The 11,248-nt window shown below is 50.5% G+C and overlaps 1 protein-coding gene across 1 annotated transcript; it reads left to right on the top strand.

Annotated features, from left to right (window-relative positions):
- The first annotated feature begins 367 nt into the window (after positions 1-367).
- On the top strand, positions 368-5,815 carry ELFN2 (extracellular leucine rich repeat and fibronectin type III domain containing 2). The gene has a single exon (XM_027715057.2). It carries the CDS (start codon positions 686-688, stop codon positions 3,110-3,112), a length of 2,427 nt encoding a protein of 808 aa, XP_027570858.1. The 5' UTR covers positions 368-685; the 3' UTR covers positions 3,113-5,815.
- Positions 5,816-11,248: the final 5,433 nt, after the last annotated feature.

Below are 11,248 nucleotides of genomic sequence, written 5' to 3' on the forward strand. Positions count from 1 at the left end.
TATCCTCTTATCTCAAAGACCCTTCCAACTGATGTCTCCTCTTGTCTCCCCTGTGTTTTCTTTTCCAGATTCCAGTGACAGATGGATCTTTTCTCGTGCGCACTTGCTCTTTCCCTCTCTTTATTTTTGTTTTCGACATGTTTGATCTGAAGCTCTGAAGCTTCTCAAAGGGAACCCGGTAAAGAAGGAAGAGAAGGAATAGAAACTGAAGGAGCGTGAGCAGCAGAAGAGGCAGCCCTGCCTTGTTCATCCAGATCACACTGTGAAGGGGCGGGGGAAGACTAGAGCAGAGGGAGGACTTGTGTTTGTTTTGGGGTGGGTTCAGTGTGGGTGGGGGGTGGGTGGGAGGGAGAAAAGTGGAAAAGCTATGTGAGTCGCTCATGAGCATCAAAGAAGATTTATTATCCTCGGCCTGAAATTTTATTTAGAAAAGAAGCACAAAGTAGTTCCCTTCCAGACCAAACATCCATGGTCATAGATTTTGGGTGTTCTGGAAGAAGATTGCATGTGTTCCCCCTCCTCCATGCTCGTGGCTTGACCCAGAGGGCAAGAAGAAATAATGGTGATGACACCCGATAGGACTGGGGTGCTCATGCCCTTCCATTGCTAAACCCCAGCTACTGCCCCTTAGTTTCCTTTTGCTGTGGTCCTGAGTTTTTTGTTGGGGATTTTTTTCCCCGTCCTGATGAGGGCACCACTGCAGACCATGCTGTGCCTGGGGTTGTGGGCAGCTGCTCTGCTCTGCTTGTTTTCCCCTGGCACTGTACGAGGTGACTGCTGGCTGATTGAGGGGGACAAAGGTTACGTGTGGCTGGCTATCTGCAGCCAGAACCAGCCTCCATATGAGACAATCCCCCAACATATCAACAGTACGGTGCACGACTTGCGTCTGAACGAGAATAAGCTCAAAGTGGTGCTGTACTCCTCCCTCAACCGCTTCGGCAACCTGACTGATTTGAACCTGACCAAGAATGAGATCTCCTACATTGAGGATGGGGCTTTCATGGGCCAGTCAAACCTCCAGGTTTTACAGCTGGGCTACAACAAACTCACTAACCTGACAGAGGGCATGTTGCGGGGCATGGCCCGTCTCCAGTTCCTCTTCGTGCAGCACAACCTAATTGAGCTGGTCACCCCTACTGCCTTCAATGAATGCCCCAGCTTGATTAGCATTGACCTGTCATCTAACCGTCTCAGCCGTCTGGAGGGGAACACTTTCACCAGCTTGAGCAATCTGATGGTGTGTGAGCTGGCTGGCAACCCCTTCAACTGTGACTGTAGCCTCTACAGCTTTCTTAACTGGCTGGCTCTCTTCAATAACGTCACCAAGAACTATGACCGCCTCCAGTGTGAGACTCCACGGGAGTTTGCTGGGTATCCGCTCCTGGTACCCCGTCCTCACCACAACCGCAATGCCATCACCATCTTCCAGTCCATGTGCAGAGGTGGCACCATTCCCTCCCTCTCCAGGGTCAACCCCACTCCTTATACCCCTGACTCCCAGCGAGATCTGGATGAGGGCTCAGCCATCAGCCCTGGGGACTTCCTCTCCGTCAAGCCTCCAGCCTCCTCCACCACTGACTCCTCATTCAGTCCCAGCATCAAGCTACATGACGTCACCATCACTTCAGCCATTCTGATGGTAACCATCCCCATGCCCTACAGTAAGATGTATGTGCTGGTCCAATACAACAACAGCTACGTTTCTGACATAGCAACACTGAAGAGCAAGAAGGAATATGTCACTGTCAACAAGCTGAAGGCCCACACTGATTATACATTCTGTGTGGCCTCTATCCGCAACAACAGGCGTTACAACCATACTTGTCTGACCTTTGCAACCCGAAGCAAAGGCAGGGAGGACCCTATTTCCAGTACTTCCACCACCACACACTATATCATGACCACCCTGGGTTGCCTCTTTGGGATGGTCATTGTCCTGGGGGTGGTGTACTACTGCCTGCGAAAGCGGAGGATGCAGGAGGAGAAACAGAAGTCCCTCAATGTCAAAAAGACCATTCTGGAAATGCGTTATGGATCAGATATTGATACCAGTACCATGGTCCATCCTTCCCAGAAGCTGGGTGAGCCGCCTGTCATTCCTGTCTCACGGATGTCCTCCATCCCTTCCATGATTGGGGAGAAGTTGCCCCCATCAAAGTCAATAGAAACTGGGATGGAGACTCCTAAAGTCACTACTAAAGGTAACTACATTGAGGTGCGGACTGGTGGTGGGGATGGGCTGGAGAGAGCCCAGCGGGATGAGGACCTGAGGGAGCTTGACAATGGGCAAGGCTCAGCTGCTGAGATCTCTACTATAGCCAAGGAGGTAGACAAGGTCAACCAGATCATCAACAACTGTATTGATGCCCTCAAGCTGGACACAGCGACCTTTCTGGGTGGCGGGACTGGTGTTGACTCAGACATGGCCTTTGAATGCCAGTCCATCCCAGCTGGTTCCTCAAGTGGGCTAGAGCGGCCCAGCTTTCTTTCCCCACCCTACAAGGAAAGCTCCCACCACCCCTTGCAGCGCCAGCTTAGTGCTGATGCTGCTGTGGCCAGAAAGACCTGCAGTGTCTCCTCTAGTGGTTCCATCAAGAGCGCCAAGGTCTTCAGCTTGGATGTGCCTGACCACCCACCACTCAGCAAGTCTGACTCCAAATACATTGAGAAGGGCAGCCCACTTAACAGCCCTTTGGATCGTCTTCCCTTGGTGTCTCCGAGCGCCATCCACCACTTGGAGGTCAAGCCTTCTTACCACTGTAGTGAGCACCGTCACTCCTTCCCGGCCCTGTACTATGAGGAAAGTGCTGACACCCTGAGCCAGCGGGTGTCATTCCTCAAGCCACTCTCCCGGTCCAAGCGAGACTCAACATACTCCCAGCTCTCCCCCAGACACTACTTCTCAGGCTACTCCTCCAGCCCTGAGTATTCATCAGAGAGCACCCACAAGATCTGGGAACGATTCCGGCCTTACAAGAAGCATCACAGGGAGGAGGTTTACATGGCAGCTGGGCATGCCCTGCGGAAGAAAGTTCAATTTGCCAAGGACGAGGATCTGCATGACATCCTGGATTACTGGAAAGGAGTCTCTGCTCAGCAGAAGCTGTGACTCTTCCTCACAAGGAAACAATACAAACCAAGACCCCCCTCCAAGAACCAGAAAAATAAGCCACTTGACTGTGAAAAATAAACCAACAGCAAAATACTCCTGACAAATACAAAACTGACAAAATCTTTTCTTAAAGTTTACAACAACAACAGAAAACTCTCTCACACACAGACACACACACACACACACGCCGAATTGTCTCTACTGTGTTACGGGGACCATTGTTCTGCCTGCAGATGGTTGGGAGGAGCGTCCTGCTCTAACACTGTGGTAACAATATTGGAGTGTGAGTGGGTGGGAATGGCCTGGGAGTGGGTGGTGGTGGTGGCAGGGGAAGGGCAGGAATGGACACTCACTGGGCACGAAACTCAGCTGTGAACTATTCCTCTTTCTGTTCCTGTTGTGGGCTGATTTTTGCTTTTGGGTAGGAGGGCAGGACTTTGGTTTAGAAAGCTTCCCTGTCTACCTGATACGCCTGCTATTCCAAATCTTCCATCACTAACTTTTCCCTCATTTTCTTCGGCAGTGGAGGCTTTTCTCTCTCTCCCATCCCCTTCCAAGACAGGTGGAATTTGTTGGAAGATGTTCTCTCACTCTTTTTCCTTTGACCTTTCCTACCCCTCTCTATTAAGGCTCCCTAGGCTTGCACTTTCTGTCTAGGTACTTCATGAACCTCCATCCTCCTCAGAGGAAGGAGAGGACATGTGAAGGAACAAGGGAGGTAGGACCTGCCATATGATAGGCTCTGTGCCCTTGCCGTTCCTCCTCCTTCCCTTCTCATGCCATGTTGCTGCTGTTGAACACCAGCAATTCTGGAGTGACAGGCATTCTCCAGGCCTGCTCAGAGCCAGTTTTCTGCTAGTTGGTGGGGGGGAAAGGGTTATGAATGTTCTCTTCATTATGGCAAGCCAGCTCCTCAAGGAGTGGTGGAGGAAAATGTAGGAAGGTCTGGTCTCTCAGAGATATAAAGGGTTCCCATCTCTCCATGAATGTCACAGGTCAGAGATGCTCCCCACCATACACACCTATGCTCAGGCTGCCCTTGTGCAGTAAGTTTAATACTCTCTGTTCATGTCCCCCTTACTATGAGGAAGGGACCTGGAGAGGAGCTCAGCAGAACAAGTTCTACATGAAGTTTCTGCAGCTCTTCCCAACTGACTTGCACCATGGGCTCTGGGGTGGGTGGGTAGGTGTACATGAGAAGAGCATCACCCAACCTCCTCACTTCCTCGTGGATGTGAAGAATAGGATTTCAGTTGCTCACCTCACTGGGTTGGCCTCACAGAAAGTCTTCCTCTTAGGCCATGGACATCCTGGTATGGATAGGAGACAGCCTAGGGTGAAGACAGGGGCACAGGAAACAAATGGGATGTGACAATAAGGCCTGGGTGTAGCCCCAGAAAGATGGCCCTGGTAGAAGCTCCCTGTGTGTTCAGCCACACTTTGTGTGCCAGGATAGAAGAGGACACCAGCCTCTGGTAGATGGCAGTGTTGCTTTGACTGCTTAGAGGCCCTCATGAGAGTCAGAGCAACATACCGCTTCCTAACTTCTCCACTTCCTCACAGTTAGGTGTTACGAACTTTTCTTAGGGATCGTTTCGCATCTTGGCAAAACCCCAGTTTCACTTGTTAGGTCCCAGCCTCTGTCCCTTGGATAGAAGATCTGCTACAGAGTTGGAAATGAGCATACTGCCCTCTCTACCTAGTCCCATTTCTAAGCAGCCCAAGAAAGCACAATCTTGGCACCATCTCCCCCAAAGTTTTGTTGTCAGGCAGGGGTGCTGCCTGTTAAGCATGTCTTTATGCAGCACAGCGGGCCTCCTCTCCATGATCTGCCCTACACCTGACAGTTGTTCACCTCTATCCAGATAAGGATGAGGGCCTCTCCTTTGTTGGCCCTCCCTAAGTGGTTATTTCCTCTTTGAGGTGCTCCTCAGAAGCCCCAGTGTTTTTGGGGGCCTGGGAGAAGAATGAGGGTGTAGGAGCTTCTCTGGGAGGGATTTACATGCTGTGTACAGAGAACTTACCTGTTATCTGTCAGGTAGTAGCACTGCCAGCTGTGACAGCTGGTTTCTATGCCACTGGTGATATCATTTTGCCTTCTGTAAATGAGGAACAGCAGTAGGCAGAGACTCCTTTTCAGTAATACAGGATGTCATGCAGATCCTGATACGGAAAACCAGAGGGGGTATCCCAAAAGTCAAAACATGTGAAGATCTGTGGTGTTTCTTCTTTGTAGGGATGCTGATGGTAACAATCCTAAGCCAGGTCCTGATCCCATTGCCTCAGACTCCTTCACTGTCAGCCTGCTTCCCCACAGTAAAAGCATCATTTTGCCTTGAGTCCAGAGGTGTCCATGGTACTGACTCCACACAGTAAGAGCCAGTCCAACCCAGAGGAAAGGGTGTGAGTGCACACATATGTGTGTCTGTGTGCGTGTGCAGAAGGATGAAGGGAAGTCACAAATGGAAGTCACGTCACTGCTACCAGGTGTCCCTCCATGTTGGGATCATGCAGCAAATCAAGACAGGTAAATGCTGTGAGAGATGCTTAGGCACAGCAGAACCTCTCCATCTACCACTTGGAGCAAGCCCAGTGGTCTTCCAGCATGGTAACCATCCAAGCAGAAAAGACTATTGGTTAGGGCACAGAACTGGACAGGAAAAGGAGGATGGCAGGCAAGGGGGGATGGAGTCTTGTTCCTCTCCCTGTGCTTCTCTGCTGTATGGTCTTGTAAACAGTTCTGCTCAATCAATACTTTAGGGAGGAGCATTGACCTGTAAAGGTTTCTGCTCCCTCTCCCTATCACCTCAACGAGGCAGAAAAGAAAGGTCAGGGATACAGCTATCATCAGGCCCTTCTTTTTCCTGTGGTAGGGGTGAGGCTGGATAGGGGGGACAAGCCATTTCTCTCCCAGTTGTAGCACCCCACTCCAAACCAGTGGATGAAGTTTGCACAAGATGGACTGTTCTGTGGGAGGAAGAGGGCAAGGAAGGGAAACAAAGTGTCTCACCTTCCTTCCTCCTCCCTTCTTCTTTGTCCTGCTCCTTCCCCAGGGACGAGGGCTCACAAAGTGATGCCAGCCCTGTCGGAGGAAAGCAGATTTAACGTTCTATTTGCATGATGATTTTACTGTATTTTTCTGAGCAAACACCTGTTGTGTATGTGCCAGTTTGTTGGAATTTAACCTCCTTCCTCAAAGTCTCTCCTGTCCTTGTCCCTGTTTTCCCTGCTCCTTTCATTCATCCCTGATGTGATTTTATGAGACGCTCCTATCAGTTTGGGAGGGAACATGCCCCAAAGAGAACCCAACCCAATCAGCCCCATAAAACCTTTTCCTTCTTCTTTCCGGGGTCTCCCTCCCCTTGCCCCAAATGTGGTTTCTCAGCTGCTTTTCAGGGTCATGTGCATAAAGGGGGATGTTATATACCAAAGGCCTGCTCTTTCTAGTGGCCGTCTTTTCTCCCAGTTGTTGAGAAACAGGAGTGAGGCCCATCAAGATAGATCTCATAAGAGAAATGGTCACTACCATCCCTGTGCCCTGGTTGTTCTTTCCTGAAATCTACAAGCAAGGTTATTCTTGGGGGAAACAAGGAATGCTTCAGCTGCAGGGAAACCTCTGATACGGTAAAAACTTGATGTGGAGCTGGTTACAATCACTTAGAAGACCTTCCACCACCTTCCTCTCATTGATTGCATGGAGCTCTGCATTAAGTTTGCCCTACCCATTCTCTGCCCTGGTTTGCCCTGGCAGAGAACAGGGCATGATGAAACCTGAAAAGCCTCTTTGTTGGGAAAAAGTATGGAGAGACTGTCTGAAGTTTCTAAGCCCTCTATGGCTTGGCTTTGGCAAGTCTCTTAATGCTGCCTTCTCCCAAGGCAAAGTGGATTTCTGGGGAAGGACCAGGACCAGACTCTTTCACACTTTATTTCTGGCTTGATGACTCTTGGCAGGGACAACAGGGGTTTAGTTCACCTCACTGGAAATTGTGAAGGGTGAGGAATGAGGTTGGGTGCAGACCTGCCCTCTACCCCCAAGAAAAGCCTTGGGGGGAAGACTTGGCTTGGGTCCTGCATCCAGAAGAGCGAAGGTGAGACCTTAGGTGTGCTGTTCTCATGGGGCAGAGCTCTTTCCCATACCTGATGTTGCTGCCCCAGCTTATGCTGTGGTGCCATGTTCCCTTCTCCCCCTCCCCACTCTTTCATACTGAATAAATCCCTCTCGAGGCAGGTGTGAAATATTCATGACTGACAAATGAAGAATTATGTCGGGCTGAGGAGGCCTCTGTGTGTTTGCAATGCTAATCAGCCTGCCTTCCTGGAGGAGGCTCTTCCTGGCAGGCTTGAGGGAAGAAGCAGAAGATGCAGGAGGGAAGGTGGAAAAGGAGCTGAGAGAGAGGAGTGGCAGATGCAGCAGGGATGAAGAAGGTGTGGTGAGACCAAGGAGTGGGGAGGCAAGGAGGAACAGGTAGAGGGAAATGGAGAAGGTGGAGAAGAGGGACAGGCTGGAAAGACCCAGGGAAGAGATGGCCGCAGTGGAAAGAATGGGATGGTAAAGGGACTAGTGAGGACAAAGGGACAACAAGGGTTCAACGCAGGGGTTGAGGCTCTCTGAGAGAAGGTGGGGAGTTAGTCAGCAGTGCCTGGAGAAAGAAATCTGGGCGGACTTCTTGATGAGCTGTGACCCCTCTCTGTAGGGCAGAGCTCAGTGCTACAGGGTGGGCAGCTGCCACACATGCAGGAGCTGGACCCAGAGCCCCGAAAGCACATTTGCCATGCTTGTTGCTGACAGGAAAGCTCAGCTGCATCGGGAAGGACACACAGTCTCCAGGAGTTTGGAGAATGTCCCTTCAACCACCACCACCACCGCCTTCAGCACAAGCCGCAGGCAAGAAGAGCTGATGGAGCCATGTCCTCTTCCTGGAGCCAGCTTGCTGCTGTCCCACCATCTGAGCAGGAGGGAGCATTCTCAGGGTGGCTCAGTGTGAGACAAACACTCTGTGCCACCCTCCACTGGGCTACAGAGGTATCTTGTAGGGCTGGCAGAGCCTGGCCCACCTCAGCCACCCACTGCCCACGCTGTATGAGACAGATGGTTTTGGGTCTTTCCCCGAAGGAAGGGGAAAGGGGAGTGTCTGTTTTGTCCCCCCTACACACGCACGCACTCCCAACCCTTTCCTTCCAGCTTTGGCCTTGTACTGTGAGGGGTGTTCTTGGTCTGTATCCCCTTGACTGCCCCTGGTGTGTGCCCTGGAGAGGTGTCTCCATACCTCTCCCTGCACCATCCCACCAGGGCAGCTCTCTGCAGGGCTGCCCCAACCCATCCCCAGTCCCCGGGCGGAGATAGGGCATTCTCTGCCCAGCTTCTCCTTCTCCCACTTCTCCCACTCCCTCTCCTCCCTGCCCCGCCAGGGTTAAGTCCCCCTTTTCCCCCATTACAATCCCCCTCTGTATGCCCCATCCTCTCGCGTTCGGCTTGGCCTTTGCCTCCCCCATAATTACCACCGCCACTGTGAGGCCTTGCTCTTGGGTGGCCTGTCCCCACCGCCTGCTCTCCATCTTCCCCATGGGGAGGAGGAAGGAGAGTCCATCCGGGTCAGGCCAGACCCTCCAGGGCTGGTACGACTGGTCCATCCACAAGCACAGCATCTGGGGTGAGGGGGTGGGAAGGGGCGGGCAGCTGCCAGGCACAGAGAAGGGGGCATCAGGCCTTGAATGTAAGGAAGGGCCTGGGAGGCAGCTACTGGGACTGGCCTCTTTGGTGTTCCTCCTTCCGTAACAACCCTGTGACCCCCTCGGTTGTGTATGGACAAATTTGAGTTGGAGTTATGTTCTTTTATTTCTTCTCTTTTTTTTTTTTTCTTTCTTCTTTTAGATTTGTATTTCTTTCTCATTCTTTTCTTTCTTTTTTTTCTCTCTTTCCTTCTTTTCCTGTTCTAAAACTGAATGGCACGAAATCGTTTTTCCTCAACTCGGAGATTCCTGTATGGAGAAAATCAATTTCTATATTTGCAATAAATTTCTTATTTAAAAAAAAAAAAACCAAAAAAACCTAAAAAAAACAACAAGCAAAAAATACAAAAAGCTGCTTCTGAGTCCATTTGTTCCAGCCTTGTCTGGTAGAGGAGGTGGGATGGGATGGGATGGGATGGGATGGGATGGGATGGGATGGGATGGGATGGGATGGGATGGGATGGGATGGAATGGGATGGGATGGGAGAAAATGGGATATGGATGAAACTGAGAGAGCTGGGTCAGGGCATGCGAGAAGGATTCTCCCAGGCACCCAGTGGCCACCCACTACCCCCAAACACACTTTTTCTCTGCCCTTGGCTGTTGCCTTTTTTGGATACATCCTCATTTCTACAGAGTCATCAGTTCTGTCATGATACCAGTCCTCTCCTGCACTGATCAGCACTCAGTTCCTTCCCCATCCTGGGCATGCATGCAGCACTGCCTAGGTGTAGGGCAGTGCTTCCTTGCCCATCACCTACACAACAAATCCTCAGCTGGCAGTGAGAGGCTCAAGCCCCAAAGCTCTCTGGAGGAGGGTAATCCAAGCAAGCGATCCAGCCATGGGTAATGACTGAGCAATCTGTAGCCTAATCCACCAGCAGATATCCTGATCTCAGCTCTTCCTAAGCATCAATATTTAAAGTCAAGAATGCAGCCAGCAAATCCATGCCTATTGGTGCATTTATACACATAATTAGGCCAATTTGTGTATGGTGACATAGCAGCCATTCCCTTGCATGTCTTGTCTCTTCTCTGCCTCCAGTTTCTTAATGTTTCTAGTTTCTCCTGAGAGTGGTATGGCTCCTTGGCTCAGAAGGTTTCTTTTTTTTGCCCTGGCAGATCCAGCTTTAAATAGACAGGTTTAACCATGGCTTCTAGGCTTCCTTTTTGGATGTGCTGAACTCCCAACCTCTGCTCCTCGTGTAGCAAGGGACGGGAATAAATGGTCCTAGGGAGTTGTGAATATGGACACAACAGCTCCTGGATATATATGCTACAGTAGCTGACAACTCTTATTAATGCTAGAATTGATTTCAGAGCAGACTTAGGAGCAGATGCTAGTACAGGCAGATGCTTCACAGTCTGACGTTCTCCAGTGGACTTGGGAAGAATGATTCAGTGTGGGAAGGAAAGGTGCTGGGCTGTGTATCTCTGGGAGAGGGACAATGGTGCATAACAAAGAGGAGCTCTTCTGGGGTTAATCAGAGTTTCATCTGCTTGATAGAAAGCTGGATCTTTCAATCAAAGTGGTGTTCCTGGAATCTGCATCTCTGCAGTGCAGGGATACAGGCCTTCTGAGACAGGGAATCTCAAATCTTGGGAGGAATTAATGCATAAATTATAAAATGGCGTAATCTAATCAGTAGAGAGCCCCCATGCTGTTTATTTTGTTGCTAAATTCGATTTTGTCTCCACAGTCCTTGCATTTCATTTGGTTGCTCTGCCACAGGGATGAGAAAGGACAAGATATATTTGCAAATGCTGTCTAGGGGGAGTGGGAAGCTTTGGGAAGGGAAGACTGTCAGAGCTGAAGTCATCACAGATGTCCTGAAGCCAGGTGAGGACTCTTGGGCTTGGGGGGGACATGGAGGCACTGTAGTCAGCCCTCTGGGCCAAAATGATCTGTGATGAAAGAGTTAAGCAGTGCTTGTATTTAAATAGCCTTTGGCTGATTCCAGTCAGATACCTTAGCAGTCCTCTGCTCTGCAGTGTTGTGTGAGCTGGTGTGTGTCTTAGGAAGGGATGAGGTGTGAGCTGCATCTGTGAGTCTGCATCGTTCTCTCAAGTGTCTCTGGATACAACTGTGTCCAACTGATCACAGTCTCTGCAACAAACCACACTGACCTCTGCCTCCAGAACCTGCTTGGTGGACTATGATGTCCACGGAGTCATCACGAAGTGAGAGAAGGGCTCACAGCTATGCTGTGGGCAGTGAAGGGGTTGCAGTGGACAGTGTGAGGAAGGGAGTCATCTCGGTGGCCAAAGTGAGTTGGCCTACTAAGCAAACCCATCCTGGAGAAGAACAGTGCAGTTTTACATAGCCTCATGTTTTAGGCTGGCTGCAGACTCAGGAAGACCATTTTGTGTTGGCTTGTGGTTAGTTAATGCTGACATGGTTAT

Source organism: Pipra filicauda, unplaced genomic scaffold (genome assembly GCF_003945595.2).
Source record: "Pipra filicauda isolate LSUMZ 115617 unplaced genomic scaffold, ASM394559v2 scaffold262_size1072369_pilon, whole genome shotgun sequence".
Taxonomy (NCBI): Eukaryota; Metazoa; Chordata; class Aves; order Passeriformes; family Pipridae; genus Pipra; species Pipra filicauda.